The 23,384-nt window shown below is 45.3% G+C and overlaps 1 protein-coding gene across 1 annotated transcript in view; it reads right to left on the bottom strand.

The window, feature by feature from the left end:
- Positions 1 to 1,773: 1,773 nt before the first annotated feature.
- AICDA (activation induced cytidine deaminase) overlaps positions 1,774 to 23,384 on the bottom strand; it is a 32,056-nt gene continuing 10,445 nt past the window's right edge. Inside the window, exons 2-4 of the mRNA XM_069201940.1 lie at positions 11,552 to 11,970; positions 7,607 to 7,722; positions 1,774 to 2,872 (exon numbers count right to left, since the gene is read on the bottom strand). Of these exons, the coding sequence (XP_069058041.1) occupies positions 2,819 to 2,872; positions 7,607 to 7,722; positions 11,552 to 11,969 (588 nt within the window). The 5' untranslated portion in view covers position 11,970 and the 3' untranslated portion in view covers positions 1,774 to 2,818. The remainder of the gene's footprint in view (positions 2,873 to 7,606; positions 7,723 to 11,551; positions 11,971 to 23,384) is intronic.

Here is a 23,384-nt window from a genome sequence, read left to right as displayed (position 1 = left end):
AGTCTTCCCAGTGTTGTCCTGAGAAGGCCTGTGATTTGGGGGCCGAAACGTGTCAACATTTCTTTTTGGAGGAGTCTATTTAACTTTGAAGTGGATCGAAGCATTTTCAAGGGGCGCCTTTCTATTGGAATAACTAGAGGTCAATTATGTGTCCTGTGATACTGCCTTAAGGGACTACCTCACATAAGGACTGATTTGGAATAAGGACGTAGCCACAATGAGTTCTTAATGGAAAACAAAATGATGACATTATTTAATTTTTGTGACATATTAAATGTTTGTGTGTTTAATTCAGTTTTTAACTGTGGCTTATATTATAACTAATGATGTTCTATAATATCACTATGTTTTCTGACATAAACATGTGAATGTTGATGGTACTTGAGCCAGTTCACTAGCTGTAGGACCTCTGGAAGGAATTGTTTACTTAAATTATAGCTGTGGCCTCGTAGTAATTAGTATACTCTGATTTGGCATTACGTTTTTGGATAATTTGTCCCCACTATACATGTATTTTTATGTATGTCAAGTATATGGCCTCGTTTCAGTGGGGTATGTGGGCATACCCCTGATTCTCAAACATAAAAGTGGGTTTTCAGCACAAGATTTTCCCTCTGGGACACACTATAACCTTATCTTTGCAGATCTCACTGGAAATGGTGAAACAATGTGTAAACTTCCTGTTTCCTATAATAGACAGAGTTATAATCCTTTAACAAATCTGAAGTACTGCAGTACTATCACAAAGGTTTCTAGAGTTACCATGGTACTTAGGAAATACAAATATATATATGTATATATATATATATATGTATATATATATATATATATATATTACAAAATGAACATGCTCACAATATAGACTGCCTGTTAGAACAACCTGTGTTTTGTTTTTACATATTCTATAACCACAAATTTGTAAAGCATTATGTCATTGGTTAATAGCACCAAGTGACCTATAAATAGAGCCCAGCCAACAACCAGCCAACAACCATACATTTTATGGTGACTGTTAGAAAGTAACACTAAATGAGCTATGTATGCATCCCAATACTTCTATACCAGCAACAACTATAGAGGTTGTGCTGACTGTTGGAAAGCAATACAGCTTTCTTCTTCAAGCAAATGACAGAGGCATGGAATATTGTACCTCATCAGATCCATGTATATATATTTCTACGTAAAACAGACACATTTTTATATGAATCTGTATGGCTGTTCTGAAAAACAATGATGAATTTCTTTATGTGTCATGTTCCAAAACACTTTTCATGCATTAAAAACCACATAAACATTCAATAAAAAAGAAAAGGTGTTAAAGCTTAACTATAGTTTGGAAAAAGTTACTTATTCTTTCTATGCAAAACCAACTTAAACTGCACAAACCTTACAAATGTGAAAGTTATAGTTACAAATTACAGTTAAACTTGTGCACGTCTGAAACGTCCTATAACTCATGCACCCACGTACCCAGTGTTGTGAACTCGCTAGCCACACTAAATTAACTATAACCATGCACAGTGTTCTCAATTGTTTTCTCACTACACGTCATGAGTATTGTTAGGAATGCTATAATTTAAAATGCTATTAATGATGTAATACAAAAGGGTATAAGCAGTGCATGGAGAAGGCACAAATTATAGTTAATGTAGGGTGACTAGCGAGTGATAGCTTTTGTCGAGCAGTGAAAGTTTACCTATGCCTCTGGGTTAATAGTACTTATATTATACTAACATCATTAAACACACACAAAATATATAAATTTCAGTTCAATAGTAAAAAAGCACATAATTTTATTACACAATTAGAAAAATATAGCAGTTAAAAAGAACCACAACAAAGACAAACAGGAGTGTTTACAACTTATACGATCCAAGATGTAACTCGAAGGGATGCTAGTGCTTAGCAAATTTAAGCAGTCTCTTCTAGCCCATGCAGCTCACAAGGCTTAAGCTCCAGCCATTTTAAGGGCTGAGAAAAAGTCCACTTAGGACTTCCAGAAGGAAAAGTCACAAAGGGCAGACAGTCTAATGCTTCTTCATAGGGTCTTTGGTCATCTGCTCCTGTAACATACTTCTCACCACCCTCTGCTTGGAGCAGTTGAGAAGTGGACACAGTTTTCCAATAACTTCAGTGTTTGGTTATCCCATTAACTCTGTTAGAATTTGCAAGACCTATCATAGAAAATGAGTATTTTACTTTCTGTGAACCACTGGTCATGCTCAAAGCATCATTTTGGCCAGCTATTCGCCTTTAGCTACTAGGAGCAACCAGAAGGGTTCAAGAAGTCTCAGGTTTTGAAAGACAAGGGTCACCTAGGGAGAAACATTAAAAATAATGTAGCTGAAAGAAAATTGTGAAAACTTGCTATGTTCCCATTATTTAGAGAAAATTTACTTTTTTGAATGTATCAGAGGATCTGGACAAGCACTACATAACAGACCCCTTACACCAGCAAGACAGGGATCTAATTCACACTTAAATGGGTACATATGTGTATACATAGCATAATCAAATAAAAATGTGTTTACAGAAAATGGCAAGAAACCCTGAAAGACATATACCCTTTTCTAAAAATGCATCACTTTTAGGGTCGGCAGTTTCATCTAATCTTGCTTCTTCAAGAATGGGACACTCCAACAGTGCATTAGAGGACTGTCCTGTTAAAAAAGGACTTAGCACTTTATTCAGTAGGGAGAATTAGATGAGCAATAAGTCCTTCCTCTCATTTTGGCACGGTAAGCTTCCACCAGAGCTTGATGCACTATGTTCTGGTATCAACCAAGTTTGTAAAAGTTCTTCTTCATTGATTGTTTCCTCAAAATCCCAAAATATGTAATGAATCTCTTAAATCTTCCACCTCGTAGAGCGGCTGTGGGAAAATAGAATGAGAGAAATTACATAACAGGCCAAGAAAGAAAGAACTATGAAGCTATTAAAGAAATGAAGACAAACAAAGGAGATAATTAGGAGAGAATGAGAAGAGTCTTCAACTAAGGAGTGAAGATAAGAGAAACCAAGAACAAAATGGGATATCAGAGAGAGAAGTTTAGGGGAGTTCAGAGGTAGACATCATAGTATTTCAAGTTGTGATATAAGTAGATGAGAACAGGTCACGTACAGAAGAAAAGAGGGCTCAAGTAGAGAAGAGAACAACATGGACTTCATAGAAAGCTAGTGAGGGATCAGAGACATGTTGCTTGAAAAGGCAAAGATAAGTGGGGAGATCAGGAAAGGTGAAATAAGGGTGAAGGCTAAGCTGGAACAGGTGCTATGGAGTGGCTGCCTCCCCCTGGCTCTCATTAGAAAGTATTGTGCCTATATATCTGTCCCCACTGCCCATGATAATGTTTGTGTTTTTACTTTAGTGAGTGGTGCCACTAAGACTGAGCTGTTTCTGGGTTCAGCCTCAGGTTCAGCCTCAGCCTGACACTAACAGTGTGATCTAAAGGGCAAGGAGCGCCTGTAAGGCAGTTATTGATTATTTACGTGCCACTCAGCCCAGAAGACTGTTGGGGCTATTCACTAAGGTAACTTACACCTCTGAGTAATTCACATGTGTAATTTACTCTTACATTTTTGAGTTCAGAAAATACTATTTATGGCTATTCATAAATTCTGAGTGAAAAATTACTTATGGGTTTATACTAACATATCTCCACTCCCTGAAAGAGGGTGGAGCCAAATTTGCACATGTAAGTTACGACCACCAAAAACAAACAGTATTATGTCTAGCACCACGTATGGCCAACCACTGATACTGCATCCCCTACCATAGAAAAGAACAGCGGCGTGGACTTGGAATAAAACCCCATAGGAAATACGGTTAAAATAAATTAAACAATTTAATATAGTTATAAATATAAGTAAATATAATTTTATTTATTTAACATTTTTAAGACCTCAAATCTTTAGATCATAATAGAAAATCAATGTGAATTTAAAAATATTTACAGTGTTCACTAGAAGTATACACTCCTAAAATCATTCCTGTTAAGTCTGTGGAAGCATGACTTGCTCCAGTAACAGATCTTCCCTGCACCACATAATCAAACGCTTTATGAAAACCAAGGGGCCATGGCAACAGGATGAATACTAACTTCTCCAAGAGGAACAGGCCAACTCAGATGAGGCCTGAATAACCATGCCAGAGGCATCCCCTGCACACACCTTGGCAATCTTCTGAACAATGGGCCTAGACAAGTGGACCATTACCTGGTACCCTGGCCCAGGCATGTTTTCCCCCTCCCCATCTGCCATAAGATGATGTACCCAAGGAAAGGGGTCAGGAACAGTAGCATAAGTGCCCTTTCCAGTCCTCTGCCATGACTAGAGCTACAAAAGCCCCCGCTTGGGTAACATCAATGGAATTCTGTGATGCAAGGTGTCAACCAGTATCAATGCCAACCACGTGTGCAATTCGAATGTCCTCCAGGAGGTGAAGGGAAACATTTTTGAGGTAGAGCTAGAGGTTTTAATAACAATGCTAACAATTGTCAGCTGAAACCTGGAGCTTGCCACATTTGTGGTAAAGAAGGCCATTGAAAAATAAATTGTAAAATTGAGGGAAAAGAACATGCAAATGGCACACAAATGGTGCCTCCTGCCGCGGAATATGACCTCGGTGGGATGACACAGCCAATGGTCCCTGCCTTTCTGGCACATTAGGCAAACATGCAGGACACAAGGCAGTTCAACTGAATTAGGCTGTCAGCTCTAGTTCTACAATTTGAAATGCAGAATAATGTGATGGGATTTTCACAGAGTTTTAAATTTCAGCAAAATATAGCTCAACCTCAAGTGAAACAGCCAGTAATTAGTGGCACTTTCTCACATTTTGCAGCTACACACACAGCTTTAATGGACCGACTCAGGTACAATAATGGTGCCTAAGAGGAAGACTAATTGTATGCTTGGTGCAGCCCGAGAGCAAGACAAGAATGGCCCATATGTAGGGAGAGCAGTTAATGGCCACCCACATATTTTTGTTGAGATGCAGGTGCTACCTGTTTCACAGTCAAACCTGTTGAAGTTTCAAACCCAACCCTCTTGGGACAATAAATCCAAGTGGTAGGCATTTCAAATAAACAGGTGACTAAGAAGTTGTCAGCTAATGTTCCTGTAAAAATAGGTTCAGCTATAAAAAAGCATGAGGTTATAATTAGTCAAACAAGTTCAGTAAATCTATTAAGTTGTGATTTTTTATACAACTTAAACTGTGCAATTTATTGCACACCTGTTGACGTTTGCATTCAAACACATCATCCTGTTGTTGATTTCAAAAGGGTTGTAAAAATACCAGGGTGAAGATGAGTCATATAGGGAAAACATCAGGCCCTTTGACAAGATTGCGGGTGTATTTTATACAGATGTAATTTGGTGATGAGTTTAAGTATCTATTACTATTTATGTGCTTACCATCAAAATGGATTAAGGAATATCCAACAAGAAGGAGTGATGCACTGACTGTTGTCAAAATGCTACTAAGGGAGTTAATCCAAAGGTTTGGATTGCCACCTCAAGACAGACAAAGATACACATTTTAAGAATGAAATCCTGAAGATTTTGTACACCGCTTTAAATATTAAAAAGAAGTTCCATTGTAGTTATCATCCAGAAGCATCAGGGTTGAGGATCGTTGGTATGGCATGATTAAAGGAAAACTTGCAAAAGTGTGTACATTAACTTCTTTGGAATTGCCAAATGCTGTTCCATTGGTGTTGTCTAGCATGAGATGTACTCCAAATAGATAGACTGTGTTTAGTGCCCATGAGGTCATCATGGGAAGAGCTATGAGAGCTCCAGGTGATACTGATGACAACATATACAGCTGTGAAATGTGGAGGATTGTAGTATTGGATCCACACATCACACACAAAAGAGTGTGTACTCAGACGAAGAAACAGTGACACAAGGTGTTGACTCACAAAGTCGAGCTCAGGTTTGCTTTGTAGATCCAGAGGTGGAAGAACAATGAATAAAGAAGAAATTTGAACCTCGAAAACCCAAAATCAAAGGGCAAAAAAATGCAATTTGTGCAGGCCACGAAACAGCTGAAACTCAAGCAGATCAAGTATATGGAAATGAAGATGGAAGCTAGATTAAAGCTGATTTGCTCAAGAATGAGAGAAAGATGCTGAGCATTGCAAAATGGTTGAAGTAAAATGATGAAAAAACTGCAGAAACTGTAAAGGAGATTGCTGATAAAGAGAATGAACAAAGAAAAATGAACGGTCAGTTGAGAAGTCAACTATAGCTGTATTAAAAAGAGCAACAAGAGTGTGTGTCAAACGCAAAAAAGCACAACTGTTGATTGTGCATCTCCGACAAAATTTGTGCCAGAAGAAAGATACATTGATTTGAAAGATTTTATGTTTTTGCTTGAAGATCCACCAAGTAATGACAAACAAACTATGTTGTGGTCAATATTAAATATGAAATACATTTTCCTCAGGAAGAGGTGAACTATTGCCCTGAATTGTAGACCCTCTGTATTGTGCTCGCCCTTGTGTGCTTCTCCCCCACATTGCTTTTTTTGTCGATGTACTTCACCAGAACAGCTTCCCGTTAACCTTTCTAGAGCATGTACTTCTCTTCTACACTGCGCTCCTCATTCCTTTCTGTCGCCTGTGCTGCTTCCCCGACACCCTCTATAGTGCTTCCTCAACCCGCGCCCTTCATGTTGCTTCCGCCCTGGCCTCTATTTTGCTTTTGCCCCATGTGTTGCTTCACCTTGTCAGATATTGCTTCCTTCCCAACCTGTGCCCTCTGTGTTGCTTCCCACACTCCCCAGTCCAACTCAGAGCGGTAAATTTAAAAAAAAATGCATCTGCATCATTTTCTAGGTCAGTGGCGGCTGGCTCGTATTTACAATGGGGGTGCAGGAGTGGAGATACAATAAGAATAACATTTTTAAAAAAGGCACTTACCTGACGACGATCTTCTCCCCTCTCGCCGTCGCTCCCAGCTCTGACGTGCAAAGGTCACGGGACTCAGGAACCTTCACAGGCCAATCCTGAGACTGATTTAATGTTGGTAACCAGCATGAAATCAGCATCAGGATCGGTGGGAGCGGCCTCTCTCAATGCTCACCAGAGCCCTGGAGGCTTGTGCTTTGTCTAACTCAGCTGTCTTATGACAGCTGAGTTAGAGATGTTTAAAGTGCGCACGTCAGGCTGGCTGTAGCAAGACGGCGGCTGGCTAAAGGAACATGCACACTTTAAACAAGTGCACAGCTCCCTTCTGCCACTCTGCAGCAATTGCCCCGCCCCTTCCTGACATTCGGTTCAGGATGGGTCGCTGAAAAATAAAATGGCAATAATGTTCATTACCATCTTATTTTTCCATTCGGCTGCATTTGTTTGGTGGGGTGACGCTTCTCCACCCATGTGGAGGGACTGCCCCTGTTCTAGGTGTGTATGCATGTTACGTGTGCCTACAAAAGGATATGAGACACATCATTGCGTCTTTTTTTGTTTATCCTCACTAACGACCATTGGCAAAGTCAATAGGTCCCATAGGTGAGACTTATTGGCTTTGCTCCAGTAACTATTTGGCTTGAATAGAGAAAATTGTCAAACCAACCATAAGTGGGAGCACCTCTCACCTGAAGGATCCGGCGCAGCTTCCTGGACAGACGCACAGCGTTTTCATGCAGGCCCTCCCAAGCCTTGAAGGTCTTCTCCTTTGTTTCCACAAATGTATTCCAGCAGTAAAAGTAATCTGAGTGGAGAAAAAAGAGAATCAAAAACTTTTGGAAACCGAATTCTATCACACCTCTCCCAAGAGATATTAATGTTCCGATCTCCATAGCCCGTCCGGTCCAAGTGATGGGCAGTCAGTATCCCTGTGGCAATTCCTCCACCCATCACTCACCACAGATAATGAGATGTGCATTCCTGAGGCAATTCCTTGAGCTTGTCCATCAGTACATGTGGAAACATCTGTACCCCAGTGCCCATGCACAGAGACCATCCATCACTAGTCCTCTACCTATCCCTTGAGTTCTTCCCCCCCCTAGAGATTGAAAGTTCAATACCCCTCTACCTATCCTGAGTGCTCCATCAGTAACGAAAATAGCTCTGATCCCCGTACCAGTCCCATATCCAACTAATCCTAGAGATTAAAGCTCTGTATCTCTACCCCAGTCAATTTAGCCCTTGGAGCTCCATTCCCTATGCCAATCGTTGAGTCCATCAAAGGCGATGACAAGCTCTGGTCTCTGTGCCAATCGCTGAGCCCACCCAGGGTGATGGAAAACACAGCATCCTTGGAGAACGCTCCTAGTTATACTGTTCAAGAATACAAGTTCCTTTATCCTTGATTCACGCGCTTGAGCGCTTGAGATGCCGTTATTATCTATCACTTCGCCAATCCCCTGAACCCAACCAGTTCAAGAGTTTAAATAGTCTATCAATGTATCGACCACACGAGCCCCCATTGCTAGAGGTGACTGATTCGGGGGCTATTGGAACTATGATATTTTGCTGCTTTTTCCGAATATTTATGGACTTTCCACAATTGCACACACAATCCATCACCTGCTGCATAATCTGCAGAATATAACAACAACAAAAAATGTTTCGAACTAAATTTGATCAAAAGTTACCAAACACTTCTCAACGCATGCTGCTGAGCTGTGAAAGATCCTCTTCAAAGGCTGACTGGCTTATTGCTGTGTGATAAACTGATACTAATGAGATTAACCCCTTGCCCAGATAATGTAAATAGGTGTAAAAATGACAAAATAATAAAGTGATATTGTCACACAATGTGCTGCATTACACCGCATAATTTGCCTTTTTATGCCACATACTTTAGTCAACACTGCTGCATAATTTGGTCCTCCCCAGGCACAATTCCAGTCTGTGGGCTGCTGTCTTTTGGGAATTGTAAGCATTTTTTCACTTTTCATCCCACAGTGGGGATAAATTTGCACAGACAGTGTCTCAAAAAGGTTCCCTCTTTTCCTTGCTTTTATCTTTTCTTTCTCTTTGCTATTTTTAATTCTTCACAATAGTCATCTTTATATATTACTGTATATTGCCTATCATTTTATTGTTAATGAGATGACGTGTGATTTATTACTTCTTAATCTCTAATAAAATTCTTAACCTTAAAAAGGGTTCTCTCACCTGGGTCCGGGCACCAAACTAAAAGTGACTCCCATTTGCTAATCAGATAGCCACAAGTTTGAACATGCTCTACAGTTTTTTGCAAGTTCTGGGAGAGCGCATGCTTTGTTCTTGCTGCAGGTTTGTGGTAATATCATGGAACTCGGCCCACCAGCTAATAAAAAAGGCCGGCTAACAGCGGCAAACTGGCCCACACACTGAGCAGTCAGACCAGCCCATCAGGTGCTGCCCGATTGCCCTAGAGGTCGGTCTGACCCTGGTCCTTCCCTCTGTACCAGCTTCTTTTAGAAGTTCAGGGAAAAGGTCCTAGGCCTGGACGACTTCTAGTTATGTGGCTACCTCTGGTACACGTGTGTCTTGGGATGCTCGGTGGGTTCAGAGTAAACCCACTTTACCAGAGTGATGATCCACCCACCCCAGGGGGTCCAAACCAAGTCTTCCTAGATAAACCTTTTTTTAAATGAAAGACACAAAGAACACGAACTGCTGTTGTGACATTGTTTCAACAACTCACGAGCCCCGAGATCACAATATACTGCAAGGTTGCATCTTTGTGGACTTCTAGACGCATCCTATAGCCAGAACCACTGGAATTATGCGGTGTCAGAGGAGAGAGGGCCCTTGCCTCCTTTGCCTTCATTTTCCTGTATTTGTCTTCCTCGATCTTTTCTCCTCTTCTGCTTTCTCTCTCTTGTTCTGGATCAAAGTCTAACGAAGAAAAATAAGTTCTAGGCCCCTAAATTGAGTGCTGGTGCCCAGCACCTGCAACATCTGTCACAATTTAAGCACAGGTAGGAGAACTTTGCAGAAGCTATTTATTGTGCAGCGCACAAAGCACGCCCCCTATGGTCGTACTGACGTGCTAGCCACGCAATGTCCTGTACGTATTTGCTTCCCTCAGCTTTCTATTCCGTCGGATGCAACAGTGAGTACTTCAATAAGTAATATGCTATTCCCCCCACATGTAAAGTTGCCTGCCCTGCACTGTTATGTGATAGTATTTATAGAGCGCATGGCTGCCCAAGGGCTTCCCAGCGCTAATTAAGAACTGTGAAGTTATGTTGTGCAGTTCTCGGTAAGAGGGCCTGAAGCCACCTTCCCTTCTAAGAATAGTTGCCTAGATCATTGCCCACCTTGGACACATCCCCTGTCTCTGGAACACTTCGTGACATACGATAAAGGAATTTTTGTATTCATCCACTCGGACACGCCTTAGGAAGGGACATCCCTCGAATAAGCCAGCTGGACGTACATTAGCCCAGTTTACATACTCAGGTCACATAATTCAGTATGTTCGACCAACGTGCTATCTCCCCTCGCCTCCCCTCCGAACCCTCTCCTCTCCTCTCCTCTCCTCTCCTCTTCTCTTCTCTTCTCTTCCCTTCTCTTCTCTCTTTCACAATATTTTATTTCATTCATTCTATCTTTGTTTCATTATTTTTCTCTTTTATTTCTTCTTTACATATTCTTTTCATGTACTTGTATTCAATTTTTCTCCTTCACTTTCCTTTGATTTTTCATCACGTTCCACCCTTCTTTTCCTACCTCACCTTCCTACATCCCCTCCTTCTTTCCTTCTACTACTTCTCTCTTCTTATTTCTCTTCTTCCTTTTGCCTTACACTTTTCTCACACTGCTTCTCTTTTCGAATTGTTCTTTCTATTTGTCCTTTTTTTCTTTTGTGGGTACTGGACATAGAACTGATAGTGAGAGGTACATTGACACTCACCCTCCATATACACCAAGGATCCGGGTCGAAATGGGACAGAAAATAGGCCTGGGTGCCAAAATAGAAGTGGCCCCTTTTAGTGAACCAGAAAGCCCAAAAAGTGGCCTACATTTGCATGTCAGTCCTGTTTTGAACTTGCAAAGACACACTGTATGGTTATTTTGCAAGATAAAGGACACTGCATGCATTTGTGTTTGCTGTTGGCAATGTTTGGGGTAATGCCTAGGAAGTCAACAGTAGAAACTGACCCACCTGGCCTTAAAACATGCCCACAAACGGCAAAAAAGGCCCACACACTGATCTGTCAGACTAGCCCATCAGGCACTACCAGATTACCATATAGGCCAGTCCAACCCAGCCAATGATTTGTTCCACGTCTCCCACCTTTCCCAACCATGTGCACATTATCTCATAGCCTAAAGTAAACTCATTAAGGAGTCTACGATAAGCCACAAGAAATCAACAAAAGTTATATCAACCTTAGAAGTTTAGTCCCACCTTTGAGGGGCATGACCCCACTTAGACCTGACCATAAGGGACATCTGACCACAGTCTGCCTCACGTTTGACCCCATGTTACACTTAAACTTAATGGACCTCTTCTGACCACAGTCTGCCTTACCGTTGAAGGTAAGGACCCACCTAAAACCTAAACTTAAAGGCCCTCTTCTGACCACAGTCTGCCTTACCTTTGAAGGTCATGACCCCCAGCTGGACCCCGGCCAAGTGCAGGCGTCGCAGTCCCTCAGGCTCAGCGTTCTGCTCCTCACAGAAGTAGAGACGAGAGGTGAAGATGCGAAGACGTAGGTTGGGGTGCTCCTGCAGGAAGTCGGCTGTGTGCCGAGCGCAGTCGTAGCAGGGGCTCCAGGAGGTGAACCAGGTGATGCGGTAGCATCGATGAGGGTCCATCTTCCAGCCCACAATGTAGCGCAGGAAGAGCAGCTCGACATGGCAGCCAAACTTGTTCCGCAAGTAGCCGAAGTCCATAGAGCATGAAGTGGCGCTGTCCCTTACCTTGATGATGTAGCACAGGTAGGTCTCGTGGCGACCACGAGCCCAGCGCATGTTCTTGTAGTGGTACAGGAACTTAGTTTTCTTCATTAGCATGCTGGAAGCGAGAGGAAAGGCAGGGTGGAAAAAACAAGGCAAAAGAGCGTTATTTCTAAGGTTATAAGCAAAGACATAAGGCCTATTCCAAAGGAGTGAGGGGAAGCAAAGAAATGTGTTATGTCCAAGAAGTGAAGCCTAAAGAATACACATTATAAAGATGTATGGTGAATGGAGAAATTGGGGTTGTACATGGTGGCAAAGGAGTGGGATTAAAGAATATAATTTGTCCATATTTTTGTTGCTACAAAGCATGCCTTTTCCACAGATTTGTATGAAGCACTGTTGTTGTTTACAAAGCGTTGTTTTACAATTAGATATTTTGCTTTACAATGTGAAGTAATAGCTGTTTTTTTCTATATCTGTGTGTATGTGTATATATGTATGCATGTATATATGTGTATGTATATGTACATAATGTATGTATTTATTATGTTATATGTATGTTTTATATATGTATACAAATATATACTCATATACTCAATAAATATTTGTACTTACATACACACACATCTATCTATCTATCTATCTATCTATCTATCTATCTATCTATCTATCTATCTATCTATCAATCAATCTATCTACCTATCTATCTAGCGAGCAAGAGAGAGAGAGAGAATTCAGACCTAGGTTCCATGGGAATAGCATTTTTTGTTTTGCTAATAACTTTGGCGCCATTTGAGAACCTTCATGACATTTTCAAAACTAGTTTGTTGGTGACCAGCTGCTGTCCGCAAAGTTTTGAGATGATCCATCAAGAGGAGCCCAAGATAAAGGGGGATGGTCCCAAAATGGTTTTCCATATGCAGTTTCCCATAGGGATTTTAGACATGACTACAGTCCGAACTACTGAACAGAACTACACCAAATTTGACAGAAGGCTAGATGTTGGCAGAAAGCTAGGTGTTAGTCCAGAAAGAGTGCTCTTGTAATTTGGTGTAAATCTGTTCAGTAGATTTTGAGTTATTAAAGTAAAAAGATTTATGTATATCTAGAGATACGGATGCACAGCAGATCCAACTTGGTGGATCCGCGCATCCACATGCCAACAGTGATGCTGTCTTTGGCTGGCTGCAACGTGAGAGGAAAGCTGCAGTTACCATTTTATGCATCGGGACTCTGTTCTGGGTGGAAAATAACATTTTAAAGTGAAAGAAGAGGTCAGCGACTGATGGTGGGGGGTGGTCTGTGAGGTACCCTACATGGGCAAGAAATTATCCCAAAAATGTTTTTGTTTTTTTTAGAGCGCAATGATCCACTGATCCATGGTGGGCTCAGTGCAACCCTCTGTGTGCTCCACAGTTCCAACGTGGTGGATCCGCGCATCAACGTGCCAACAGCGATGCTGGGATCGGCTGGCTGCAACTTGAGAGGAAAGCTGCGGCTACCATTTTGTTCATCGGGACGCTGTTCCGGGTGGAAAATAAAATTTAAAAGTGAAAGAAGAGGTCAGCCTAGAGGTACCCTGACACTATGAGACTGTTGAGGAGGTCTGTGAGGTACCCTGCATGGGCAAGAAATTATCCCAAAACGTTTTTTGTTTTAGTGCGCAATTATCCACAGATCCATGGTGGGCTCGGTGCAACCCTCTGTGTGCTCCACAGCGGATCTGCAGGTCCAGATCTCAATTAAAAAAACACATACACCTTCTCACATACCCACACACCTACTCATACACTCACTCACACACCCACTTACAAACCACACAACTACTCATACACTCACTCACACACTCATACAGCCACTCACACACCCACTCTGAGGCCTATAAAACTACTCACTCACCCACTCACCCAACCACTCACACACTCACTCATGCAGTCACACAACCACCTACACACCCAACAACTACTTATACCCACTCACACACCCAGCCACTCAAACAACCACCCACAAAATCACTTACATACCCATTCACAGATCAACACATGCACTTACACACCAACTCACACATTCACATGCCCACTTCCACACCCACACATCCACTCACAGCCCCAGGTCACACACCCATGCAGTCACTCATACTCTCAACCACCCACAGACCCACAAAACCACTTACACACCCATAACCACTTACACACCCATTCACAGATAAATCTAACTTCACCAGTCAGCAGGATTTTGTATTACCATCCATTCTGGCCATGCTAAATATAACCTTGTTACTCCTTTCAGATCATAATCTACCATTCAAACACTATATGAGGGTAGTCCTAATGCTATCCTATGAAAGGAGCTTGCCTCATAGTAGTGGAAAATGAATTTAGGAGTTTTACATTACCAGGTCTTATAAACTACACAGGTAGATCCAAGATTATCCTGTGCCCACCCTCTGGTAGCTTGGCACGAGCAGTCAGGCTTAACTTAGAAGGCAATGTGTAAAGTATTTGTGCAATAAATCATACAATACCACCATATAGCACCACAAAAATACACCACACAGTGTTTAGAAAAATATATAATATTTATCAGGGTAATTGTAGGTCAGAAGAATAACGTTGCAATGGAAAATTGTAGAACTATCACAGGGAAGTGATATAAAGTGTCTTAAGTCTTTAGAATATAAACAAAGTCTCTTTTAAGCACAAAGTACCTGGTTTCTGGTGGAAAATCTCCTCAGAGGGCCACAAAAGAAGAGGTGCGTGGAAAACGGGTGTGTGCATCGATTTCTCCCCAGCACACACGGACTTGCGTCGTTATTTTCCACGCGGGGAAGTCGGGCGTCGTTTTCCGGCGCGCGGACAGTCTCTTTCTGTGGATCGCGGGGATTACCAGATGTCCCGGGTCTGTGCGTGGATTTTCCTGCTTGTTCTCCGGCTGCGCGTCGGTCTGCGGGGCTGCGCGTCGAAATTACGATCTCACGGCAGGCGTCGCGTCGATTTCTCCTCTAGACTTCGATCTGCGGGGCTGCGCGTTGAAATTACGATCTCACGGCAGGCGTCGCGTCGATTTCTCCTCTAGAGGTCGGGCGGCGTTGTCCTTGCGAGGCCGTGCGTCGGATCTTCGATCGTCCCAAGAGCGTCGCGTCGATCAGCGTCGGAGTGCGGCGTTTTTCTCGCCGCGAAACAAGCTGTGCGTCGAAATTTTCGGCGCACGGAGCGTCCAAGTGAAAGAGAGAAGTCTTTTTGGTCCTGAGTCTTAAGGGAACAGGAGGCAAGCTCTATCCAAGCCCTTGGAGAGCACTTTCACAGCCAGACAAGAGTTCAGCAAGGCAGCAGGGCAACAGCAAGGCAGCAGTCCTTTGTAGAAAGCAGACAGGTGAGTCCTTTGAGCAGCCAGGCAGTTCTTCTTGGCAGGATGTAGTTTCTGGTTCAGGTTTCTTCTCCAGCAAGTGTCTGATGAGGTAGGGCAGAGGCCCTGTTTTATACCCAAATGTGCCTTTGAAGTGGGGGAGACTTCAAAGAGTGGCTAAGAAGTGCACCAGGTCCCCTTTCAGTTCAATCCTGTCTGCCAGGGTCCCAGTAGGGGTTGTGGCAGTCCTTTGTGTGAGAGCAGGCCCTCCACCCTCCCAGCCCAGGAAGACCCATTCAAAATGCAGATGTATGCAAGTGAGGCTGAGTACCCTGTGTTTGGGGTGTGTCTGAGTGAATGCACAAGGAGCTGTCAACCAAGCCCAGCCAGACGTGGATTGTAAGGCACAGAAGGATTTAAGTGCAAAGAAATGCTCACTTTCTAAAAGTGGCATTTCTAGAATAGTAATATTAAATCCGACTTCACCAGTCAGCAGGACTTTGTATTACCATTCTGGCCATACTAAATATGACACTCCTGCTCCTTTCTGATCAGCAGCTGCCACTTCAACAGTGTATGAGGGCAGCCCCAATGTTAGCCTATGAAGGGAGCAGGCCTCACAGTAGTGCAAAAACGAATTTAGGAGTTTTACACTACCAGGACATATAACTACACAGGTACATGTCCTGCCTTTTACCCACACAGCACCCTGCTCTAGGGGTTACCTAGGGCACACATTAAGGGTGACTTATATGTAGAAAAGGGGGAGTTCTAGGCTTGGCAAGTAGTTTTAAATGCCAAGTCGAGGTGGCAGTGAAACTGCACACACAGGCCTTGCAATGGCAGGCCTGAGACAAGGAAAAAAGGGGCTACTTAAGTGGGTGGCACAACCAGTGCTGCAGGCCCACTAGTAGCATTTAACTTACCAGCCCTATGCACATGAAGTGCACTTTACTAGGGACTTATAAGTAAATTACTAGTCTAATCAGGTATGATTCAAGGTTACCATGTTTTAAGGGAGAGAGCATATGCACTTTAGCACTGGTTAGCAGTGGTAAAGTGCGCAGAGTCTAAAAACCAGCAAAAACAGTGTCCAAAAAGTGGAGGGAGGCAGGCAAAAAGTTAGGGGTGACTACCCTAAGGCTGTCAGGTCTAACATGTGTCCCCTCAGCTGAAAGTGGGGAGAGCTACCCGATCTCCTGGGAGCTCTCATCGCTAAGGCGGAAGTACCTGGAGAGACCATCAGCATTGGCGTGGTCAACCCCTGGGCGATGTTCCACCGTAAAGTCCATCCCCTGTAGGGAAATGGACCACCTCAAGAGTTTTGGATTCTCACCCCTCATCTGCATGAGCCATCTGAGGGGCCTGTGGTCTGTCTGAACCCGGAAGTGAGTCCCAAACAGGTAGGGTCTCAGCTTCTTCAGTGCCCAGACCACAGCAAAAGCTTCTCTCTCAATAGCACTCCACCTCTGTTCCCGTGGTAATAGCCTTCTGCTAATAAAGACTACCGGTTGATCTTGGCCCTCCTCATTTAGCTGTGCTAGGACTGCCCCTATGCCATGCTCTGAAGCGTCTGTCTGCACGATAAATTCCTGGGAGTAGTCAGGGGCCTTGAGCACGGGGGCCATGCACATGGCTTCCTTCAGGGTGTCAAAGGCTTTCTGACAAGCCTCTGTCCAATTCACCAACCTAGGTTGTTCTTGGAAGTGAGTTCTGTCAAGGGTGATACAATGGTACCATAGCCCTTGACAAACCTGCGGTAGTATCCGATGAGGCCTAAAAAGGCTCTCACCTCAGTCTGCGTTCGTGGTGGTTGCCAGGCCTTGATAGTTTCAATCTTGGCCTGGAGTGGCTGCACCTTGCCACCACCCACCAGGTGTCCCAAGTACACCACGGAACCCTGCCCAATCTGGCACTTACTAGCCTTGATGGTCAGGCCTGCCTGTTGCAGGGCCTGAAGCACCTCCTTGAGGTGAAGCAGGTGTTCCTACCAGCTGGAACTGTAGACAGCTATGTCATCCAGGTAGGCTGCACAGAAGGCATCCTTGCCAGCTAGGACCCCGTTAACCAACCGTTGGAAGGTAGCGGGGGCATTTTTCAGCCCAAACGGCATCACCCGGAACTGGTAATGGCCATCAGGGGTTGAAAATGTGGACCTTTCCTTAGCCCCCTCAGTCAGGGCGATCTGCCAGTACCCTGAAGTAAGATCAAACGTACTCAGGAACTTGGCAGCGCCTAGTCTGTCCACGAGCTCATCAGCTCGGGGGATGGGGTGAGCATCAGTCCGTGTAACTGAGTTGAGACCCCGGTAGTCCACACAGAACCGGAGTTCTGGCTTCGCACCTGGGGCAGTAGCCTTAGGGACCAACACCACTGGGCTGGCCCAGGGACTACTGGATTTCTCAATAACCCCTAGAGTCAACATCTTGGAGACCTCCTCCTTGATGCTGGCCTTCACCTTATCCGACAACCTGTAAATTTTGTTTTTCACAGGGAGACTGTCACCAGTGTCAATATCATGAACATAGAGGTGGGTCAGTCCAGGAGTAAGGGAGAACAGGGGGGAGAACTGTTCCAACAGCTCATAGCAGTCTCCTTTCTGATTTAGAGTCAGGGAGTCAGACAGAATGACCCCGCTTACTGACCCATCACCTTCTTGGGCAGAGAGGAGGTCGGGGAGAGGTTCAATCTCCTCTTCCGTTCCTTCATCTGTGACCAGAAGCATGTTGATCTCTGACCTCTCAAAATGAGCTTTTAGTCGGTTCACATCGAGCACCCTTAGGGGATTCCTAGGGGTTTGGAGGTCCACTAGGTAAGTGGCCTCCCCTTTCCGCTCCTTTATTTCAAATGGGCCAGACCAGCGGTCCTGGAGAGCTCTGGGCTCTACTGGCTCCATTACCCACACTTTGTCTCCAGGTTGAAACTCTACCAGGGTGGCCTTCTGGTCATACCATTGTTTCATCACCTCTTGACTGGCCTCAAGGTTATCTTGGGCTTCTTTCCAGAAGCGGGTCATCTGGTTGCGGAGGGCCAACATATAGCTGACCACATCCTGTGGGGGTGTCTTTGGAGCTTTCTCCAATCCCTCCTGGACAATGCTTAAGGGTCCCCTGACAGGGTACCCGTAGAGAAGTTCAAAGGGGCTGAACCCTACCCCCCTCTGGGGGACCTCTCTGTAAGCAAAGAGAAGGCATGGTAAGAGGACGTCCCACTTACGCCTCATGGCCTCAGGGAGGCCACCAATCATGCCTTTCAGGGTCTTGTTGAATCTCTCCACAAGACCATTAGACTGGGGGTGATAGGGTGTGGTGAACTTGTAAGTCACACCACACGCATCCCACAGAGACTTCATGTATGCAGACATGAAGTTAGTGCCTCTGTCAGACACTATTTCCTTGGGGAATCCCACACGGGTAAATATCCCCATCAGGGTTCTGGCCACCACTTGTGCAGTTACGGTCCTCAGAGGGATTGCCTCTGGGTAATGGGTGGCATGGTCTACCAAAACCAGGATGAACCTGTTGCCTAAGGCAGTTTTGGGGTCCAAGGGACCAACAATGTCGATGCCCACCCTTTCAAAGGGGGTGCCAACGACAGGAAGTGGGATCAGGGGGGTTTTAACCCTTTTTCCTGCTTTACCACTGGCCTGGCAGGTAGGACAAGATCTGCAGAACTTATCTGAGTGTGTCCTCATTTTGGGCCAATAAAAGTGGGTGACAAGCCTGTTAAAGGTCTTGTCCTGCCCCAAATGTCCTGCCAGGGGAATGTCGTGAGCCAGACCCAGTAGGAAGGTTCGGTAACATTGGGGGACCACCAGCATACGTGCTGCCCCAAAGCCCGGAGCCTTAGGCTCACTGTAGAGGAGATAATTCTCCCAATATAGGTGGTGATCGCCAGAGGCGTCGCCTGCTGCCTGGTTTGAGGCTTGTTTCCTCAAACCTTCCAGAGTGGGACATTCTTTCTGCGCCTTGCAGAATTCCTCCCTGGTGGGTCCACCCTCAACTTGCCAGCCAGCAAGCTCAGGTAAGTCACCTAGGGCGGCAATGTCTTCCCCAGTTGGCTCGGGAGCATCCTCCTCAGGAGCCCCGTCAGCTACTGTGGGAACTTCTGGGGCCGGTTTCCCGCACCCCTGGTCCCTCCTCCTGGCAGCCCTCTGGGCCATCGTTCCAGGCTCCAGATGCCCTTGACTTCCCTTGCGGTCAGCCATGGACCGTGTGGTCATGCAGACCCACTCAGGCAACCCTAACATCTGCAGGTGAGAGCTGAGCTCCACTTCTTTCCAAGCAGTGTGCTCAAGATCATTGCCTAACAGACAATCTACAGGCATGGCAGGACTCACAGCTACTTTCAGAGTACCAGAGACCCCCCCCCACTCAAAGGGAACCAGAGCCACCGGTAGGTGACTCTCGCGATTGTCAGCGACTCTGACCTGGTGGAATGTATTAGGTACTATCTGCTCTGTTGACACCAGCTGACTCTTGATAGTAGTCATACTGGTTCCTGTGTCACGCAGAGCCTCCACCTTCTGCCCATCAATGGTGACCCACTGCCGGTACTTGGAAGTATTTCTGGGCATGTGGGCCTTGGGCACCATTTCTCCTTCTCCCAGGGACACTAGGGAAATCTCTACCTGCTCCCCAAAGCTACTTGGGTCCATCTCCCCCCCGAGCGCTACACTAGTCAACCCAGGTGCCTGTCCAGTAGTGGACGGTGCCCTCTTGGGGCACTGTGGATCGCCTTTGTAGTGACCATACTGGAAACACTCCATGCATTTGGGGCTAGATTTCCCTGACTTGTCATATGTCCCTGGCTTTTTCCCAAATTTGGAAAAGGAAGGGTTGCCACCCCCTCCCTGGGAATTCTTTTGGGGGCCTTTAGAGAGTTCCTTATCTGCAAGTTTATCTCCCCCCTCTTTCTTCTGTTGGGAACCCTGACCACCTTTGTGGGAGTCCCCCCCAGGTACCTTCTTGGACACTCTGGTGCTAACCCAGAGGTCCGCCTCCTCAGCAAGCTTCCTGGGATCAGTCAGCTTACTATCCACTAGGTGCTGGCGCAAATCTGTATAAGTAACATTAAGCATATGCTCTCTCAGAATCAAGTCATATAAACCTTTATAATCTGCTACTTTGTTGCCCCGCACCCATCCATTCAGTGCCTTACAGGAGAAATCAAAGAAATCCACCCATGTTTGTGTGGTTTGTTTGGTGCTGTCCCTGAACCTCTGACGGTATCCCTCAGGGGTCAGCCCAAACTTGGCAAGTAAAATGGCTTTCTGAAGTGGGTATGTGTTTTGATCAGGTTGATCCAATGTGAGAAGTGTGTCCCTCCCCAATGGCGGCACATAACCCCACATAGCTACCCCCCATTGCCCTTCAGGAACCTCATGAGCCCTTAGTGCAACTTCATAAGCAGCTAACCATTTATCTATGTCATCTCCCACCACAAAACTGGGCACCACATTTTTGGGTATACGAACCTTCTTTTCTCCAGCAGGTCCTGTCTGTATGCTGCCACCATTATTGCTGGATTCAGACTGTCTCGCCTTGATCTCCAGCTCCTTGAGACTCAGTTCATGAGCCAGCAATAGTTTCTTTTCAGCCAAAGCTCTTTCAGCTTCCACTTGTTTGGCTGCTCTTTCAGCTTCTGCTTGTTTGGCTGCTCTTTCAGCTTCTGCTTGCTTGGCTGTTCTTTCAGCTTCAGCTTGTTTGGCTTCTCTCTCTGCCCTTCTCTCCTCCTGTTGAGCCTCAATTTTCAGTTTTGCCATTTGCAATTGGAACTCCCTTTCCTCTCTCCTTTCCTCTGCGGTCAGGCTTTGCATAGAGACACTGCTCCCTGGTCTGGAAGGGGACACAATTGCAGTGGTAACACCATCCACAGATAGTGAAAATTCCTCTGAGGTGCCATTTTCTGGCTCCTCTTCCTCATCATCCTCTAAATGGGCTTCTGCCCAGGCCCTCAGCGCCACTTGAAAGTCCTCCTTTCTGGAGGCCCCTTGGGTGGGTACCCTCAGTGCCCTGCAGAATCCTCTTAGTTGTTTGACCGTATATGTATCCAACTGGACTAGGTCAAAGTCCCCTGTCTGAGACCCAGTCAGAGACATGTTGAGTGAGGATTTAGTTTTTGAAAATTGTCAGGAACAAAATCAGGTTTTCAAAAAGAGATAAAAACCAAGTTGACCTTCAACTGTGGGTAGGTAGTGAAATACTTAGCTACTGTATGTCACTGCACAAATACAAGTCCTATCCTCACCGCTGATCACCAATGTTAGAAATGGGGTTTTTGGTTGGCAGTCAGGTTACCCCCTGTCCAAGCAAAAGCCCTCACTCTAGTCAGGGTAAGTCACACACAATCCAAGATTATCCTGTGCCCACCCTCTGGTAGCTTGGCACGAGCAGTCAGGCTTAACTTAGAAGGCAATGTGTAAAGTATTTGTGCAATAAATCATACAATACCACCATATAGCACCACAAAAATACACCACACAGTGTTTAGAAAAATATATAATATTTATCAGGGTAATTGTAGGTCAGAAGAATAACGTTGCAATGGAAAATTGTAGAAATATCACAGGGAAGTGATATAAAGTGTCTTAAGTCTTTAGAATATAAACAAAGTCTCTTTTAAGCACAAAGTACCTGGTTTCTGGTGGAAAATCTCCTCAGAGGGCCACAAAAGAAGAGGTGCATGGAAAACGGGTGTGTGCATCGATTTCTCCCCAGCACACACGGACTTGCGTCGTTATTTTACACGCGGGGAAGTCGGGCGTCGTTTTCCGGCGCGCGGACAGTCTCTTTCTGTGGATCGCGGGGATTACCAGATGTCCCGGGTCTGTGCGTGGATTTTCCTGCTTGTTCTCCGGCTGCGCGTCGGTCTGCGGGGCTGCGCGTCGAAATTACGATCTCACGGCAGGCGTCGCGTCGATTTCTCCTCTAGACTTCGATCTGCGGGGCTGCGGGTTGAAATTACGATCTCACGGCAGGCGTCGCGTCGATTTCTCCTCTAGAGGTCGGGCGGCGTTGTCCTTGCGAGGCCGTGCGTCGGATCTTCGATCGTCCCAAGAGCGTCGCGTCGATCAGCGTCGGAGTGCGGCGTTTTTCTCGCCGCGAAACAAGCTGTGCGTCGAAATTTTCGGCGCACGGAGCGTCCAAGTGAAAGAGAGAAGTCTTTTTGGTCCTGAGACTTCAGGGAACAGGAGGCAAACTCTATCCAAGCCCTTGGAGAGCACTTTCACAGCCAGACAAGAGTTCAGCAAGGCAGCAGGGCAACAGCAAGGCAGCAGTCCTTGGTAGAAAGCAGACAGGTGAGTCCTTTGAGCAGCCAGGCAGTTCTTCTTGGCAGGATGTAGTTTCTGGTTCAGGTTTCTTCTCCAGCAAGTGTCTGATGAGGTAGGGCAGAGGCCCTGTTTTATACCCAAATGTGCCTTTGAAGTGGGGGAGACTTCAAAGAGTGGCTAAGAAGTGCACCAGGTCCCCTTTCAGTTCAATCCTGTCTGCCAGGGTCCCAGTAGGGGGTGTGGCAGTCCTTTGTGTGAGAGCAGGCCCTCCACCCTCCCAGCCCAGGAAGACCCATTCAAAATGCAGATGTATGCAAGTGAGGCTGAGTACCCTGTGTTTGGGGTGTGTCTGAGTGAATGCACAAGGAGCTGTCAACCAAGCCCAGCCAGACGTTGATTGTAAGGCACAGAAGGATTTAAGTGCAAAGAAATGCTCACTTTCTAAAAGTGGCATTTCTAGAATAGTAATATTAAATCCGACTTCACCAGTCAGCAGGACTTTGTATTACCATTCTGGCCATACTAAATATGACACTCCTGCTCCTTTCAGATCAGCAGCTGCCACTTCAACAGTGTATGAGGGCAGCCCCAATGTTAGCCTATGAAGGGAGCAGGCCTCACAGTAGTGCAAAAACGAATTTAGGAGTTTTACACTACCAGGACATATAACTACACAGGTACATGTCCTGCCTTTTACCCACACAGCACCCTGCTCTAGGGGTTACCTAGGGCACACATTAAGGGTGACTTATATGTAGAAAAAGGGGAGTTCTAGGCTTGGCAAGTAGTTTTAAATGCCAAGTCGAGGTGGCAGTGAAACTGCACACACAGGCCTTGCAATGGCAGGCCTGAGACAAGGAAAAAAGGGGCTACTTAAGTGGGTGGCACAACCAGTGCTGCAGGCCCACTAG

This window comes from Pleurodeles waltl, chromosome 7, assembly GCF_031143425.1.
Source record: "Pleurodeles waltl isolate 20211129_DDA chromosome 7, aPleWal1.hap1.20221129, whole genome shotgun sequence".
NCBI lineage: Eukaryota > Metazoa > Chordata > Amphibia > Caudata > Salamandridae > Pleurodeles > Pleurodeles waltl.
This window is presented reverse-complemented; position numbering and strand designations above follow the sequence as displayed.